This window comes from Anser anser, assembly GCF_964211835.1.
Source record: "Anser anser genome assembly, chromosome: 3".
Lineage (NCBI taxonomy): Eukaryota > Metazoa > Chordata > Aves > Anseriformes > Anatidae > Anser > Anser anser.
Window position 1 is genome coordinate 37887765 of NC_139722.1, and position 19563 is coordinate 37907327.

The 19563-nt window shown below is 38.7% G+C and overlaps 1 protein-coding gene and 1 long non-coding RNA gene across 2 annotated transcripts in view; both read right to left on the reverse strand.

Annotated features, from left to right (window-relative positions):
- Positions 1–19563, reverse strand: part of ME1 (malic enzyme 1) — a 180830-nt gene that overhangs the window by 29539 nt on the left and 131728 nt on the right. The window contains exon 7 of the mRNA XM_083829574.1: positions 7532–7641. Within this exon, the coding sequence (XP_083685700.1) occupies positions 7532–7641 (110 nt within the window). The remainder of the gene's footprint in view (positions 1–7531; positions 7642–19563) is intronic.
- Positions 1732–7483, reverse strand: LOC310896798. Its single transcript, XR_014581846.1, has 2 exons — positions 2837–7483; positions 1732–1968 (listed from the first exon to the last, which is right to left on the reverse strand). It is a non-coding gene; the product is annotated as an uncharacterized lncRNA (long non-coding RNA).

The window sequence follows — 19563 nt, forward strand, 5'->3', positions numbered from 1 at the left end:
TTAAAAAGACATCATTTGTGTGTTGAAAGCTGGCTTTGAATCAGTGGCTTATAGGATGGATTATCTAAGTTTCATAAATGGTTACTTAAAAGAAAAAAAAATTAGTAAAATTTAAGAAAATGTTTTAAAGATAGAAAGTTTGTTGTAGAGTCACTTTGCCCACCTGAACAGTTCAAAAAAGTGTCTGTAGAGCTTTAAAAAAGTTTGTTATGTGCTTTGTGATTATGACTTTTCCCTTCGATCATCAGGAATACAGGACACCTTGTTCTTAGCCCACTTAATGTTTAGACCATACAAATTTGTCATTTTTAGTCATTTTTATTACTTGCTCAGAGCTGAGATCATTTACTCTCTTCTGCATTTCTTAAAAAAAATAAAATAAAAATACTAAATGGTTTCTCTGAGGCATGGCTTCAGGAACACCAACTGTCAGGCTGAGACACTTCCCCACCACAGTGTCCAAGAGTTAGCTTGGTTCTTTCCCAGACGAAATTAAGTCTTCCTCTGGAAAGTGCCAAATTGGCAAAGGCCAACAATGGCAAACCAGAGAAGTCCAACCGCCTTCTCAGTTTCCCTTGGTACTCTACCAAACAATCCTCATAACCTTCAATAAAACCCCATCCTCTCTTTGGATGCCAAGTGCTTGCTTCTATTTTGTTACACAGCTGTGTTTGCAGGAGAGAAGGAAGAAGCTGACATAACACGGCTTATCCCTAAAACCATTGATCTGGCCTCCTGAAAAAGAAGTCTGTTTCCAGCCCCTGAAGTCCCTTCTGTCAGGCAGGAGATGGCCACAAGTCATGGCCGCCTCACCAGAAGTGCTCTTGGAGAGCTGAGGAAGTGGCTCTTCAAGCCACTTTCTGGCAATGGAGGAAAAAATGAAACCCTGTAAATTTATAGTGAATGGGAATGCTGGGATCATGCTTATCTTCATGGCTGATGTCCTGCTAGGGTTGTTAGCTGGAAAAATGAACAGCGATTATGTATGAGCAGTCAGAGACTTTTACACATTTTACTACAATACCATTTTGTGTTTTAAGGAAAAAGAGAAGAGATACGAAAAAAATGAATTAAACACTTTGTTGAAAGTCAACCAAATTTTGTGTCAATTATTTGCAAGGTATGTGAGTTATTGTTACCCACATGTTCATTATCAGCACAATTCAGAATAAATTTTAGGAGAGCAATATATAAAGGTTTTTGTTGCTCATGAATCACCATTTGTACAGAAGAACTGCTCTAAAAATGGTATTTTAAAAGTACTCTACGTTGGTTTTATTCAGCCATTTGACTCTAGAAAGCATAATGACCCCGTTTATTAGAGCACTGAATTCTCTATCACCGCTTGCTGCTGGCAGTGGCTGTCATCACTCCTCATCAGCAGCTTCCCTTATTCATTCCTCATGAAAGAGGGGAAAGCTGGCTACGTGAAAGGCAGATCTGTTTAACCGGAACTGCTCTGACTAATAGCATGACCTTAAATTTCACCGTGAATACCGAGTCGAGTTTTTGAAAAGAATCAAAACGCAATTCACATCCAACTGCCAAAGCCCAACCAGTTCTGGTGAATGTTACGGCTCAGAAACAGAATCTCGCTGCTTTTCCTACTGTCATCGCTACATGAAGGAGAGAAACTTCTTTCCTTCCCTCTCCCACAGAGCATAGGTTAAACCCACAGTGCGCAGAATAAAATGGACACTGTTCAAAGGTATTGTTTTCACAACATTTCTAGAAGAAAAACCAGAGCAGGTTTATTAAAGGAGAGTATTTTTCTAAAGAGGTGTCAATTTAGATGCAAAATTTCAAAGTGCACTTTTTTTTTTTAATCAAGTCTTTGTGTTCTGTCCAAGATGCTCTAGCCTTGCTTGGTACTGTGAGCAGTATCATCGAGCACGAATATGTCACAGGAAATCCTAGAGACTGCAGCCTTTTAGGGTTGGCACAGTGTAAATGCTTTGGAGCAGTCTTCTTTCAGCAGATGTAACAATTAAAGAAAAAAGGAGGGAAAAAGCCCCAAAACACAAGGATGGAGAAGTTATTTTTTATTGCCTGCAGTTTAACTTGAATGAGAAATAAATGGCTTATGGCACTGAAGAATTTGTACGTTATTTAAAGCTTTTTGAAAATGTAATCAAATATGAGCATTTCCTTCATGTCATTTTCTCTACATTATCTTTAAAAGCCAGCAAACAGAAGGAGAGGAAGCTTTGTAGCACATCCTAAAATCTGAATTATTCATTCTTGACTAAAATATTAGGAAGTGGTAAAACTAAGACTCCTATTTCTCAATACACAACATAATGGAAATCATATGTCAACAGTGCCATTCTTCCAAATAACACACAGTGCCAGAAAAAGAAAATGCATTCCCCTCCTCTACTCCTTCTGGGAGAAAAGACGAGAGTAAATATCCTACCTAAAGGGTGTGATCTCATTTACTAGTGGGGTGAAGGCTGTGGGTAGGCCCTTTCCAGACTCATCCCCAACATGCAGCCCGTTCAGCTGAACTCCCGTGCGATGGCTTTGACTCTTCTCTCCACTCGCTTTGCTTCCCTCCCCTGAGCACGGTGCAGCAGCAGTGCCCGTGTCCCTGCTCTCAGTGCAGAGGTAAGCAAGGGCTGAAGCAACCTAGCGTTGCTGCAAAGCAAAAGGCCCTTCATTTAAAAGCTGGAAGCTCTCTCCTTGCCATAAGCTGGCTTTTCAAAGCTTAACACACACAGGGCCTGATGCTCTGCCCCACACTGCAGCACAGAGTGCAAAGAAGGGAAGTTTCCAGGAAAGGAGAAATGGAGCCTTTTTAAAAGAGCAAATGTTTGGCATCTTCAAAAAGGGATACAGCATGAGATAAGGTCATCAGGGCCCTCTGCAGGTCACCGGGTCCAAGCATGGAGTCTCAGATGGGATAAGGTCATCAGGGCCCTCTGGAGGTCACCGGGTCCAAGCCCCTGCTCAGGCAGGGACACCCAACGTAGGCTGCCCAGGACCATGATGAGAAAGGATTTTTCTTCACCCACAACGAGAAAAAAAATGAAAGAGGGGAATCCTCGTATGTGCACATCCTTGTATATGCATAAGGAAAAGCATACAAAACCTAAAACAGGAAATTTACTTGAAAGCACGTTGATTTCAATGTGAATTTACCACCAAGTAATGGACAGTTGATGTCATGAATATACTGGAAGAAAAATACATTTCCCAGAACCCTATAGCACATGTCCTGATTGGATTTCTATTTTTAAAATTTAAAAAATCCCAAGTTCTTTTTCACCTGGAAGTATATTTTACCTCATATTAGGAATGAGTTTTTGTAATCTTTATGCTTAGTATCAGAATTTCGGACATAATATCAACATTTGAGCTATTAGATATCATATAACAAGCACTTCCCAAATTTTTGGTCAGAGAACGTATTTGACCCCCGTGCCCATCACAACAACAAACCCCAAGCCTTTTTTTAAATTTGATTTCAAGGACTGGGATTTCCAGATACTAAATGAATCATTTCCAATGTTAGCATTAAAAATAATGAAATGTTAAAAAGGAGAACTTTTGACAGAGAAATTCAGATTTGTGAGAATTGCACTGACTTAATGTTAAGCTGGTCATAACATAACTTTCAGATATAATTTTCCTAATTATTCAAATGTCAGCCTGCTAAAAACTTAGCACGTATGTATGTGTTTAGATCAAAACACAGAAGCGAGAATTAAAAAAAAATCTTAAATTGCATGTGTTCTACATTTTTATTTAAGGTCTGTTGTTTTTAATAAAATGTTGCTGCGATTAAACAGCACAGCTGTTAAAAACAAATGACATCTGAAGTCATGGTGGATGCTGAAGTTATTTGCATGGAGAAAGTACACTGTATTGAAATTATTTTTGTTGGCATAAAATACAGGTTCTGTGCCCACAATGGAGGGAAGCACTGCGCAATGAAATCGGGCTATAATGCCAAAATAAAAACTTACAGAATTATACAGCACACAGAAACGTTTTATATAGATTGACTTTTACTGCAAAAGTTTGTCGCTTTCCATTGAGGCAATTTTAAAATACAGGGGTGGGGAAAATCGAAACAATTAGCTGAAATAATTGGCCTGTATAGAGGCAGAAAGGCTAGAGAAACTTATGCCACCATTTCAAATTAGTCCACGTCTGCAGTGACTAAAAACAACTACCGTGTGATGGGCGTTGGGAGACGCATGTAAAATAAATGCACAGCTCCTAAGACGTGGAAACTTGCCTTAAGCCACTGACTGTGCTTGAGTAGCAAAAACGCTTTCAGCAGGCACACCAAAACTCAAATGGGAGTGGAAAGGGAGCGCTACAGCATCCCGTTCTGCCAGCAGCTAGGTTTTATAATAGCTACGAAGCATTGCTCCGCGTTGCAGAGGCACTCAGGAGTAAGGCGTGAAGCCACCCAGCCTGCCACAGCTGCAGAAACACAACTGCAGGCACCCAGGTTGCTTCCGAGCTCATACACCACCTGCCAGCTGCTCAGGCGCTAAGCAAATGGATTATGGATTTTAGACTCTGCAATTCTGAACTTGCACCTGTGACTTCTTCTTAAAGAAGTATTAAGAGATTTGTCCATCATCCATGCAGCAGGGAATGGAAAAGGTTAGTTTCTCCAAGGGGATTTTCAGCCTCCTAAACCATGGATCCCATCCTGCCTCCTTCCAGGGAGGCTCACCAAGCAGAGAACATCTTCCACCTTAAAAAAACAGCTTGGTTTTGTGACACAAGCCCTGATTCATTTTCTGACGTTGGTCCATTCCAAGGCAGGACTTTGAGAGAGAGAATAAAAAAAAGTCTCATATCTTAAAGAAAATTCCACTCTGTCCTTATGGTCCTTCCTTCCTTCCTAAATATATTGGGAGGCGACTAAAGTTATCAACCTAATTTAAACAAGACATTTAAAATTTTTTGTAAAGCTTGACATTAAAGTATTTCTCCCATATATGAAACTGCTATCAAAAACATGCCAATGTTGAAGAATGCTCTCAAATAATTATAGAGCCAGATAGATAAAGGGATTTGTTTTGAAGGTTTTCACTGACTCTCATTTCCAAAAATCATATCCTCCATGTTTCAGAGAAAAAAATATGAAGCAAGTTGACCTGTGGTCAGAATAAAAACAAGCAAGAATCCAAGAAAATAAGTATTTTTTTCGTAAAGCAACATCGCTGTTATTGTGATCATAAAAATATTCCAAAAACATAAATATGAAGAAATTATCATAATGGAAAAAATCAACACCCATCCAAAAAACCAAAATGCTCTCTAGAATGAGAAAGCTGGAGTAATTTCATCATTCTTTCTAATACAGAGCTATTGAAGTCGGTCACAATCCTTTTTCCTTGAGTACAGAATTGGGATATAGAAAAAGTCACAAAGCTTTTTCCAGAGAAAAAGATGTGAGGGAGACAAAACTGTTTCCAGAAATTCTTGAATGTGCCTACAGGCTACCCTTAATGGCCAGTACTTAGTGATTTTATATGATCAGTGCTCGCAAACACTTTGGCAAGTGCTCTGCAATGGCATCAGTTAGGGGCATGGCCCTACAAATAGCTCCGAGCTAACGGAAAACAACTGCAATTGTCCAAGTTACTACTTGCTAATAGGTATTCAGCTTGCCAATATTTTCTTCATTTTTTTTTTTTATAGTGCCTGGAAAAAGTCAGGATCGTATATCAGCTTTTTAAAGATTTGAGATGCGTTAAGATATCACTAAGATATATAGGAATTCGTTGTCTGGCTATCTTGTGATTGTGAAAAAAGCTGCAAGTCTTTCTACGAAACATCAGAAAAACTGATTTATTTCTATCCTTAAAATAGCTTTGGCTCGTCACATATTTGGACTAAGAGAAACTCTGTTTAATGTGTTGTACAATCACTGTCTTTATAAGAAGACGGCAAACAACAAACAAAATTCTCCTTGCTTGCTTCTGTTGTCCTTATGCTGCCTGTCAGGTTTACTGCTCTAGGAGTAGAAAATATAATTTGGAAACAGAGAAGGCCAGTCTTTGAAGTAGCCTGGAAAAAAAATCACACCATTTAGAAAAGGAGAACCTCTAAGAAGGATTGCTGAAGAAGTTAGTACCATCTACCCTCAGTAATGTTGTCAGGGTGAGAGATCCTTAGGCTTTATAAACTTGGAACAGAAAGAAGGAGAAGGGAGAAAAGATAACTGGATCTATATTTGGTCATTATTCTACTGCCACGTTAGGGGAAAAGATGACTTCCTACAAAAAAGATGCTGAAAGTATTTATGGAGATACGAGGACAAATGTCAGAGCTGGAGCAGGCTAAATGCATCTGCTTTCACCTGCTGGAAGCTAAACAAGCATCAGGGCTGGAGATCACCAAGAAATCCCAAATATCATTCACGAAAATACAAGAAGACTCCCAACCACAAGTTAGATCACAGAAATTGAATAAATGTAAAGACTCCACGTGACTGCACTTCTAAGGAACGCATGAGTCCCTGAAATAGAATGACTCCAGAATGACTTCCTAAAAGCTCGAGCACCTAATGCTTGACCTGAAGTGTCACTGCAAACTGTTAGAAATGAAGAGGGTTAAATTCCCATTTTTGATCTCACCAGTACAGAGGACCTCCCTCTACTCATGAAATCATGAGGGGCCAAGAGGCAGTGAAAGGCACAGGGCCTACCCGTGGTGCCTCTCTCCAGTTCTGAACTCAAGTCTGCTGGCAGGGATGGAAGTGAGCGTGCTTAAGTTCCTAGAGAAAGTTATTTTCCAGAGCTCTTTTTCTAACAAGAAATTAGACACCAAAGGAGCAGCTTGTCTCTCTTCTTGGGAGCGAAGGTACATATGAGGCCTATCTAGGCTGAGCATGGAGGCAATCCCCCTCACTTACAGACCTAGGCAAAACCCCAAAAGTCACATCAAAGCCCAGTCACACAGGCTTTGCCTTCTGCTCTTGACTTTCCTCATCCTAGGTCTTTGTTCTCATCCTGGATCTTTTCCTTTTGCCCTCTGCTACAAATGACTCAGATGGGAAAACAGTCATTTTCCCTCTAAAATTGAATGCAGCCCTGGGAGTGCAATGCAAATCAGAAAGGTATTTAACTGAGTTGTCAGTTTAAGAACTGAAATAAAGTTTGACATTTACCAAGAAAGCTCTGTCACACAGAGAAACAGTGGACCAGTTGTCACTGGAGTGATAAAAAAAAACCTGAGGGATGTACAGTCCAGGCTCAAACTTTGACATTTTCCCAAAGATCTGAAGTTAACGATGTATACGAGAAAGCTATTCATACACTGAACTATTAAGAAAAAAAAAAGAGTGAACATCTAAATAAAGCTTGAGAGGGGAAGTAAATGAGGGGAAAGGTTAAGAGCAAAGACAGCTCATCATAAAGCCATGCTTGAGGAAACCCAAGGCAAAACGTGACCCCATAATGGACATCCTCAAGTAAAATCCTCAGGAAAATCTGTTTTTTTTTTTTTTTTTTTTTTTTTTCTGACTTAAAAGCATCATAACAGAAGAGAAAGAGTTTATTACCTTGAATGTCATCATTGAAAGTGCAATACTTGTTACGGTACTTATGCAGGAGGCGGAATGCATTGGCATTAGCAAAATCCTCAAATTGAATGAGGCAGTTCATGCCATACCTAGAAAGACAAAAAAAAAGTGCTTTAAGTTAAGAACAATACATAATTGTATATTATAAAGCTATTAACATTTGCAATCAGATTTTAAATACAAGTGTAATATGATAATGATATAATATGACATCTACTGATACACTTCTGTGATATTCTGTATCTTATGTAAATCATCTAGAAGGAATAATTGGAGTACCAATATACTTTACTCCTAAATTAAGATTAAAAGATTAGAGGAAAATGTTCTACAGACATCCCAGCAGATCTCTCTGCAGACATCTCAGCAGAAGCCTTCATTGAGTGATCAGCTAATGAGTAAAAAAAATAAAATAAATGGCCCCATAGGGAAGGTAATAAAGAAGTAAGAATAAATCCAAAGAACATGGATTTTATTTTAATGTTATTATGCAGGTCAGCAGCACATCACTCATAAGGCCATGCTTGACTATTCTTATTATAGAAGAAACATTTAGCAGAAACACTGTTAATCCAGACAAATGATAAACATGTGAGAGCATGTTAAGGAAGGAAAGCAATAGCTGTAAGTTTCAAATGAGTTACACTTGGTTAATATACACTAAAATTTTGTGTATACACAGAAATGAGGTTATCTAAATGCTGCATCTACTGTTTGACTGGGTTGTCAGAACTGATTGTCTGATATGAATACTAAATGTTTCTTAAATAGTACGCTCTGATCAAAGTTATCGTGCATTTCAATGTTTTCTCATGCTTTTAGCCAATGAAAGAATTCAAACTGGAATTTCCTAAAGCAATTTGAAACCTTCAGTATATGCTATGTGCATATAACTGTATTTTGAAAATATAGTATGCGATTGCATCAGATGAACTATTCAGTCATATTAGCTAAATTATACGAGACAGTTCAACTGCATGGATAAGTACCTTTTGGTGAACCTTGTGGTAACCGTCTCAAGGTTAATGCCAATTATTTCATTTCTTGGAAACAATTTACTTCTTTACAGGCACTACTGACCACAGAGTCAAACAAAGAGTTTTTAAAGAGATTACTTGACTCCCTGATCTCCGTGGTTTAATGTACCTTCTCTCAAACTAGGGTCCACAGCAACTGCAGACGAGCATTTGCAAGACTGTGACACCTTGCTGCCTTGCACCCACTGCATACCAAAGCTGCATCACCAGGGAGCCATCAGCAGGATTTTTCTAGTATACTTAGGTGCCTACGTTGACTTCATCAGGCATTAGGCACCTTGGATACACCTAAAATCATCTAAGAGGGGAATACAGCAGTTTTCTTGTTTTAATTCTGGATGTTAGATTCTTAATACCTCCTATACTCATATGCCAGTGTCTAATAAATAAAAGATTGCCCTGGTGTGCCAGTAAGGGTACTTCTTAAATGGAAGTCACATTAATTTAGTATTATTATTATGCATCCTTCAGTCCTTAGACTTGAGTAAATTCCAGCTCGGAGTATCTTAGCAACAGGAAAACAAACAAACAAACCAAACAACAACAACAAAAAAAACACCCTAGAATACCGAATGTCATATGTGAAAAAAAAGTACAACTTGAATATTTTAAAATTTAGGGTCAGTACTAGAACTGCCCGTACAAGTTTGGCTCTGGAAATACCATAAAAACTGGATCCCACCCTGGAATAATATTACACAAAAGTTCTTAAAAAGTGTTTTAAACATTGGTAAACCTAATGGCAATTTGCACAGACTAAGGGACCATCCATTTGATTAAAACTTTTTAAAAGTATCGAAATAAGGTTTTGCTATGAAATTCTTACTAGAACAATTGCTGTGAGTTATGGTTCATAATTTTGTTATGAAATTATTATTAGAGACTAACCAGGCAAGATCTCAAGCATTTCCTGCTTCACCCAGGAAAGCAATACATCCATATACCGAGCAGTTCACTATAAATACTCTACTCCAATGGTAATTGAGTTTTCTTTAAACTATACATATGTTTGGCAGCCATGTTAAGCAAAGCCATCAATATAGAAAAAGCAAAAAATAAAATAAAATCCTGTGACTAAATTAACTTCCATGGAAATCACATATTTACAACCACATTACAATTAGCCAGAACTACTGAGATTCCACTGGCAGGAACTGCAATCCCCGCTGAAAATAAATACATCTTCAGGTTTTACGGAAAAAAATGGACTTCTTCAGCAGCATAATGACAGGCAATCATTTGAAAGGGAATCTGGCTAGTCAGTATTTGAGTACAGTAGATCACCACTGAGTTCATATAAGAAAAGAAACTGCAGCTACTTTTCAATAATTTAAATTTCTAGCCCTATTCAGTATCTGACATGAATTTCTGTGATTCCATAAGGATCCAGGAGCTGACATTTGGATAATAATTTGAAACTAATGAGATTAACACTCTCAAGCCCTGGAACTTGGTTGGAAGTCTTTTTTCTGATGTCATTAAGCCAACGTCTGTTTCTTTATTTTACCATATATAACATTCCACTTTCTCATCTGCATTTGATTTTTCTCTATTTTCTAGACACATATCAAAACTCCCCGTGAATTATATTAAATTAGAGTCCCTGTAGAAAGCTCTCACTCTATACTCGGCACACTACCATGTAATATGGAACAGTAAATCCCCGGCGTTCCAGAAAATCCCCTTGCAACAATGAATTGGCCACGAAGGTGCCACACTTTGTTCTGGAAGAAGTGACCACACCAAAACTGCCACCAATTTCTAGATCGATTCTACTGTGACTTCCATTTTACTATCACAATCACTTACAGCAGAAACTTGAGCCAAAACCTAAAATGATGTTTGCAACCAACAGCTCAGTTTCACTTCCCTTTCCGTGTCCCTCTTCAGCTCCCATAGCATTCTGAAGGATGGGGGTGTTAGCTTGTGTTTTCTCCACCGTAAAGGGAAACTGTTTGAATCAAACCTCATGAAAACAGAACAATTCTCTTTTCATTTTTTTTTCACCTCATACCATATTTTCACCACAAATTTTCAGTTTGGAAATGCACCTCTTCATAGGCAGATATGAGAGACAAATGACTGCTGGATGAGAAGGGAACTGAACACTTCATGGCCTGCCCATGTTAAGTCATCAAATCCTGTTGTGCCTTCTAAACCACAGACATTCCAGAAATTGTGGGCCACTACAGTGCCGTAATTCATATCATCTTTCAAACATTACAGAAAAAAAAAACAAAGCATGCAACTTCCTAAGACATGGCAATCTTAACATCTGTTCATCGATGCTACAGATAAGGCGCAGATTGACCTCACTGAGTTTCCTCAGATGACGTACAGCGACTCAGGTATGTCCAGAAGGAAGTAACTGAGGTCTGCTACAAACAAAATAATTAGATTTAAAACAAACAAACAAAAAAACCCACACCATTAAATGGTTGTGGTTGACCTTACATGGGACATGTTAAAGAGAAAAGGCCTGCAGTTGAGTGCTAGCAGCTCCAAGCAGGACAAGAAATTTAGGAGGCAAAGACCTTTGAATAAGAAACTGTCATGATAGAAAAAACCCTAAGAGATACTTTTCTGTATTTTAAAAGTATTGGACTCTATATTGCCATAGTGTGAAATAAAGGTGCTAACCTGTGTACTGCTTGTCTAAGTAGATAAACTTGATCATCACGTTCCTTAGGAGGATTTCATCTTCATATTTGAAATATGAAGACATGCAACTTAAAACGTAATCTAATATCCTTTTATTTTGAATGCATCCCCAAAAACAGCCATGGGAAGCAAGGAAACATTGCACATAGTTATAATGCTGCAAGCATGAATTACTTTTAACATATCATACCATTATTTGCCTAAAACAAAGACAACATTTCTACAACTACCACTACGACTGACCCAAGAATAGATAGCAGGTAATGGGGAAATGGAGAGGCAGGTAACTGCCGTGCAGGTTCATGTTAGAAGGTGATACAAATAAACCAGAAAGAACCTACCCAGTGGGCATCAACCGCCTTAACCAGAACACTTGAAGAAACGATGGGCCTAGGCCCTGACTACCAACACTCAGAAAATAAATATCAGGAAGACATTCTTCCTCAGTGCAACCACAGTAAATGTCTTCCAAAATTCTTAACTATTTTCTTGCTCTGCAAAAAAACACTTCTCTGATAGCAACAGCCTGGCTTCAGCAGTCTGGCTAGGACTGTGGGATTCCTGCCGCAAGTGGTTTGTAGCTGTGAATTCCTCTCTTCCGCCTGCTTGGGATCTGTCACTGTGGTAGATGATTAAACATACGTAAATCATCCCTAGAAGGCAATAATCCAGACCATCATTCTCCCTTGTAAATCCTGTTTTGTCACCCACATCTTTTTGTGTGTTCGGATCTTAGGCTCCTGCTTGAAGTCACACAGGCAGTCTGAATCACAATGCAGCTGGGCAGAAATTCAAAGCCATCTCTCCTTGTTCAGGACAGAAAATGCAGACAAGAGTGGTGGCAAACATACAACTTTAGATTTGTCATTGAGCACTGGAGGCAAACACTGGACACAATGGGTGAAAAAGAACCAGCCCACTAGAATAATGTGTGGCTGATGGAAAACACTCTAATACTACTCCGTATTAACAACCTATTTTGGGGTAACAGCCTTACCTTAGTTTGTGCAATTTTATTTACACATTTTTATTGAACTGCCTGTGACAACAATGCTAACTTCTCAAACTAATTCTATGGATTATATTTTTATGTAACAGTCTGGAGAATAATGTCCCCAGCTCCTTAACTCCACTAAACACATCATGCTAGTGTTTTGGCAACCCTACGCTCTTAAGAGCCTCAAACAAGGAAAACCCTCAAGAATCCAATGGGAGCTATAAAAGTTTGGGCATCATTTTGAATTCAAACCATATGATCAGTAAAATCCATGCTTACTTCTATAGTGAAGAAATTTTTCTAGAAATATATTTGGATCATTTGTTCTTACTGCCAGCCATTGTTTTGGAAAGCTTCCTAAAGGAACAAGTGGTTGCTTTTCAGGCTTTTAATGCTTTCGGAATCCTATTTGAATATTTTCTCTGTTCATGTGGGTCTGGAACTGGAAAAGCCTTAAAATCCATCAGAAGTGGTTGCCGACACCCACTCCTAAGAAGGAGCAAAACCAAAATGATAGCAATGTTGGCATTCTCTCCCTTTTCTTGTGCGTCACTCAACCCCTCTGCCAGCCAGAACCATTTATAGTGCACCAGGACAATGTGGAAACCAGCTCATTCCTTCCTACTCCAAGTGCTTTAAGCTTGCTAGTTTCCATATATCCCATTGCTCAAAACAGATTTAAAGCATGACACTGCTACAGTCTCCTTCTTGTCCCAAGGCTTTCAGGAAGGGATGCCTTCCCACTTTCCTGCCCGACAGCTCTTCTGACATGGGTACCTTCTCTTCCTGGGCTTTTAACTTCATTTCAACCTGCATCCATCCTAGCATTTCTCCTAATTTAATCAATTTTTGTAGAGTCTACTACTTGCTCTTTAAATTGAAGACTTAGGAGTCCATCCTACTGAAACATTACATTGAAAACACTTAAAGATATCCTATTTTGTGTGTGTGTGCATTAAGTGTTATTAAAGGAATAATAATAGAGAGAATCTGAGGTAGGTTTCCTCTACTTCAATAGCTCATTGAATTAGCTATTAGATGTCTCAGGGCTGTAAAACCTAACATTGTTACATTACAACATTGTTGTAAATATGTTTTATTTCTTCTTGTAGAAAAAATATTAATATTTCAAAGTTCAAAGTGAGGACACAAACACAGTGTGAGACACAAAGTGAGGGCAGCAAAGTCGTCTGATATTTATGGAGACTGAAATAAGCAAAACCCTGTGGAAAAAAGAACAACACTAGTATAGCTGTTGGATCCTAAAGGTATAGATGACCTGTACTACATCAAGTTTGTCATCTTCAGCCACAAGGAACCCACTGTGGACTTGACAGCCAAGGCCCTTTTGCCTTCAGTGCTGCACAGGGGCAATCCTGGCAAGACCACCTGCACACGTATGTCCCGAGGCTTGTGAGTAAGCAGGTGTGAGACTGAGCGAGTACAACCAACTTGTTTAGCGATTTTGCAACGTGAAAATACCTCCATCTCCTGCATAACCATGTACTAAGTGCTGTCGAAGTCATTTCATATGGGCAGACCACCAATCTGCCTCCTCTCTGCTGTGAAAGTTATTCAGGTCCCTTCAGCAGGAAGGTGCCTGGATGACACAGTAAAGAGACGGTCTGACGCTTGCTATACAAGTAATTTACACTTCTGAAAATGTTTACATTTCATGACATAAGCCGAACTCTTACACCCTGTTCTTGACATACATAAACATCAGCACTAACAGACTAGATCATTGCCATGAAAAAACATACCACAGAGAAACTTCCACAAATGCAGAGGTCTGCAGGCACGGCTAACGCTTGCGTTAAATCAGAGGGAAAACAAACAAACAAAAACTGTATTATAAATTTTGACAGTTTTTCTCCTTAAATATATAATAAAAAAATACCAACATTCCTTACGGACTTGAAGGAAACACAGTGAATTACAGTGATGTTTTCTCAAGAATTTGCATTGGTTCACTTGTTACCTGATACTGAGCCCACCTAAGTTAAAAGTAAAACTCTTTGAGCCCGAAAATGTAATTCTGCCTCTCCTAGCTATTCTACTTCTTTTTTCAGTGATACTGCTCTAGCTGCTTTAACTGTGACTTAGACCAACCAACAAGCTCAAATTACCTTCAGTTTTATATTTACTTAAAAGAGATGAGTGTAGATTTGAGACAGATGATCTGAGATTTTATTTTATTTTTTTCTTCAGCCTCTTCAGCTCTTCTTTAGAGACTTGGCACTGTCCCACCTTGGCGGAGAGAGGGAAGGGTACTGAACAGATGGATTGGTCAAGTTTCTGGGCAGACTAAATCAGAAAAACAGAGAACCAAGAGAAAAATCCATCTCATCTGGAAAGAGTGAGTAGCTTTATCCCTCCTGAATCCTCAGCTGTAGCTAAAGGTGCAAGTCACAACTTGCCATCTCAAAATACAGAGTGGTCGTCAGTAAGCCCTTCAAGCTTTCTGAATATAATGAGTAGTCTTAATTAAATGGCTTTACACTAACCCAAAAAGGATCTGTTATCAAAAAAAAGAGCATATGAAATCCATTACACTGTACGATAAGGCACCCTGTCCAGCTCCAACCATTTGTATATGATTTCAAATGAGTGTGTTTGCTGCTCACTTCATGACTGCTATCTTTAAACATTTCTTAAAAATTCAGTGATAACTACTGACTTGCTCAGATTATCAAGAAATTTTAATTTACCAAGAAAAGATTCAGAAAGTCTCAGTTCTAGGCTTTTCCCTGCACAAGTGCATGCCAACACACTTTGCAAATAAAAGATTTTTAATGTTCTAAATTTTGGCCAAAAATATCAAAAAGAAGTACAGCAGCTCTTGAACGGTGGTCAGCAATAACATAGAAACGTCACAGGGAAGCCCTACATAGATCTCCCAGGATGAAAAATGTGGTATTATATATATATTACAATTAACAATTACTGTGATTAGGAGAACCATATATTCTGAGAAGCCCAGATTCCTAAATCTGGACATGAAATGTTTCTCTGGGCAACTTCTCAGAGTGCTGTATTAAAGTGAGAGCTGCACTTGGAAAAGGCAGAGGTTCCCATTCATTTGCACAAATTAAATTTGCATTCACCGTGTGTGTTTTAAGATGGAATTTTGCAACGTAGTGCATAAAAACTAGCTTTGCTTATAAAAGCTGTATCTTCTCTTGAGAATAAACCTTCAAGTGTTCACTACCCAGATCCTAATTTTCTCCACTTTCCAAAAAAGGGGAGAGAGTTTGCACTATAAACAACAGAAATAAAAAGGGATTCTTGGCTGATAATTTTACATCAGAATGTTTCTTCTTTTTTTTTTTTAAACTGTATTTATTTGTCTGTGTCTAGTAGCATTTAAAAATACTTTTTCAATAAAGGCTAATTTATTAAGGTTCTTAAACACATAAGGATTCCAGCTTGGATCAACAGGATCATTCCTTTGCTTTAACTTAAGTACATGCTTTGATGTCTTACTGAATTAGACCTGAGTGATTTAGAGCAAGTGCAATGCCTTTTGGAAATCACATCATATCTTCTGCCAGATCCTAAAGATTGCTAAGTAGCTTTAGGAGGTTAAAACAAGATGTCTGCATTTACTTGCATATTTGATTATATTAGTATGAGTTTATAATTATTTTCTCTAACATAAAAGATGCAACTGGATAGCAAAATTAGTACAAAGCCTGGGGCAGTACATCTGTTCTTTTCAGCTGCTACCTAAGGTATAATGAGCAGATGGAAATCGCTTCCATCACTGGCAGCTTTCACCTTGAATGTTAAAAAGCAAAAAGTAATGGCCTTTCAGATATGTCTGAAAGGTTGGTGATAGGAATTCTTAATGTATTTCCAAAAGGTTAAATACACTCCACAATCTGTGTACTGTCTGATCGTTTATGAAACAAACCACACCCTCCCCAAATCCTTGATAGTGTTTTTAAAGCAAAGTGTCCTATTTACCCACAGCACAGATTATACTTCAAAAAAAATTACACCCTCCCTCCAGGTATTCACAAACTTTGGTAGGATCCCCCCAAGCCTCCTCTTCTCCAGGCTGAGCAGTCCCAGCTCCCGCAGCCTCTCCTGACAGCAGAGATGTTCCAGTTCCTTCATCATCTTTGCTGGGCTCTCTCCAGTCTGTTCATGTCTCTCTTGGACTGGGGAGCCCAGAACTGGACACAATACTCCAGGTGTGGTCTCAGAAAATGGACGATAAAATCTAACTGTAATGACTAGGGCATTAATTATTTGACATAAATACAAAGACCAATTTCTTCTTCTGTTAGGCAATACAAGTATTTGCAGTGTGACAAATAATGTATTGAAAACTACTGAAAGTAAAGATAGGATAGAATTCGATTTTTTTTTTCAGTGTCCTAAGTACTTGCATTTACACTAACATCTTTAGAACTAAATTTAGGTGATCCATACTATAGTTATGAAGAAAATCCTTTACCATACACAATATCAGTAAGTCCATTATGCCTAGATTTCACTTGACATTTCTAATTAAAAGGGAGAAAGGGTTTCTTCTGCATACACAAAAGCCAGAATGATTACATTGCTTCAGCTTTCATCCTGTTTGAATTATGACCTCGCTGCCACACTTACTGAGCTGTTGAGCACTTTTAAATCTCAAAGATGCCTCAAGTGAGAGGTACCCAACGTGTCACAGGGTTGGACCTTAAGAACAGACTTCATTCTTCCACAGTTGTCCTCCAGTTGTTTTATAATGAACTCAGCATGCTACGCTGCCTTTCCACTGTAATCTCAATTTCGTATGATACCTCAAACAGGAAACCCCCGTACTTCATAATGGAGCTATTATTCTATGATGTAGAAAAGATTAAACTTTATTACCTTTACTCCAAGATCAACTTCAATGGAGAATTGCCAGAATCAGACAAAATCCTGGGACTTTGGGAAGGATATTTAAGAAGTGGTTTGGGACTGCGTACTCTCATGGTACTTGATGGTAAAGAAACGGGTTATTTAATTCTCTCCTCTGTCTACCCTGAGACGGGGAAAGTAGGTTGCAACAGAATGTTTTTGTAGGTTTTACAATTACTGATTTTAACTTCAGGTTTCTATAACTAAAAACATGAAAACTTGCAGTCCACCTTGGACACATCAGAGATTCTTTCCAAAATAGCTCATAACAAGATCAACTGATCATCATCTCCCAATGTGAAAAGTATTCCATGTCCCTAGCTGGATAACATGGTATATTCCTTAAGTCAATCCCTATTTTCCTCAAGCATATTTTTGAAAGGGAGGGAAGCATAAAACAGAAATTTATTCCAAGCATCTAGGAAAAAGAGATGGGACTTCTGAGTGCTCCAGCAACTGATGAATTCTGTACTATGCCCCACCAGCCACTGGTAGCCAATATGTTATAGCAATGATAATTTAACCAAGAAACTGTTTTAGCATGCATCCATTTCAAAATCAGGGAAGTAGAAAAGCTCAAATTTAATTTGGAATCCTGTCAGTCAAAGCCAACACTGCAGACTCATAAAAAGAGACTCTGGCATATGAAATAATTTCACTAGGTGGGTAAATGCATGCGCTGAGATCTAAGTGGCAATTCAGTAGGAGAAGATGGGTAGGAGCTGAAAAGAAATCTCTCTTCTCTCGAGCATGCTGGGACAGAATTGCATCTTATGCTTGGGGTGTACACCACAGTCTTAGGCACTGTAGATTGAATGCCCTCACAATCCAGGGTACCATCCACAAGAAGAGAAAAACAGTAGTATCTTCAATCTTTAAATGTTAATAGTGGTTATATGGACTTCGGCACTTTGGACAGAAGTATGACAGCCTGCTCTCTTGTGACACAGCTTCCTTCCACAGTCAATCTATAGGACGCCTGCTTAATAAACTACCCTCTCAGGGGCTTACAAGGAAGAGCAATCTCAGCTTCAAGTCACCAAGCAGATGCTGAAGGGCCACATCTCAGGAAAATGGCAAAATCTCTGTCTGTGATTTATCAACTTCTCCAGTATGCAGGCCAGATGAAGTCTCAGAGACTACAGCCAGGAAGCATGGGATTCGAGGCTTCCTCACTTTTCTTCCTGAGAAAGTCAGTATGTTCCGTGTCCTTGAGGACACTGAAACTTAGACGTTTTCTTATTCTAGAGATGAAGAGAAGATGACCTATTGCAAGCAACTCTCTTCATTTCTACTGACTCAAAAGAGAAAAAGAAGCACAGCACTTCCACTAAGTTGGAATCAAGATCACATATGGGTTTTATGCCTAGCACTGCATTAGGAAAATAAGTTTGCCCCGAGAAATTCTGAACTTATTCTCTGTGACAGATTCTTTATAATCATGCTGTGATGATACAGTTTCTGCCATCACCCTGGTCTGAGTTTTTTTTACATATGAAGAAATAACCTTGACATCTCCAATTGCCTGAAGTCAATCTCACTGTCTTAAGGGATGGAGTTACTCTAGAAACCACCAGATCACTGTTCCACAGCTCTTCTGTTGTCTAAATGTCAGATATAGAAACAAAGGTCAAACTTCCAGTTGCTCTTTTGACTCCCTTGCAAGAACTCCATCTACATGGGCTCTAGGATGTTTTTCTTCAATATATCCTAAGCATTTGATTATTTTTTTTCCATTCCACTCTATTTACATCTGTAAGGTCACTCATATAACTAAACTATACATCTATGTCTACTCTCTATTATATACAATCTAAGTATCATGGGAAAAGGGGTACAAAGGCAACTAATGGAAAGGAGATGGGATGGAAGAATCAAAAAGCAAGCACCATTTATCCCTCTGGTGTGGCCTACAAGAATTCATGCTTAGACACAAAGTATTTTAACAACAGTAATGAGTTGGGAAAAAAATAAAATGATTATTATGAAAGTTTACACATGAAAAAAATGGGTTTGTCATGAATTATGAAATAGGTTGCTGAGCCTGGGTAAAGACGGAAATATATTTATTCAATGTGGCCAAATGTAAATTTATAAAGCACGTTCCAAAAGTGAAGAACTTGACTGTGGAAAGTTATATTCCAAAGAAAGCTATAGGCAACAGCATATAGCATTGCTCTGCAAATGTCACAGCCAAAGTAACTACAGATAGAGGGAATATCAAATATGGATGGAGTAATTTTAAGGCTTCTGACACCGCTCCCCACAACATTCTCCTCAAGAAACTGGCTGCTCGGGGCTTGGACTGGCGTACGCTTCGCTGGGTTAGAAACTGGCTGGATAGCCGGGCCCAGAGAGTTGTGGTGAATGGAGTCAAATCTGGTTGGAGGCCGGTCACTAGTGGTGTCCCCCAGGGC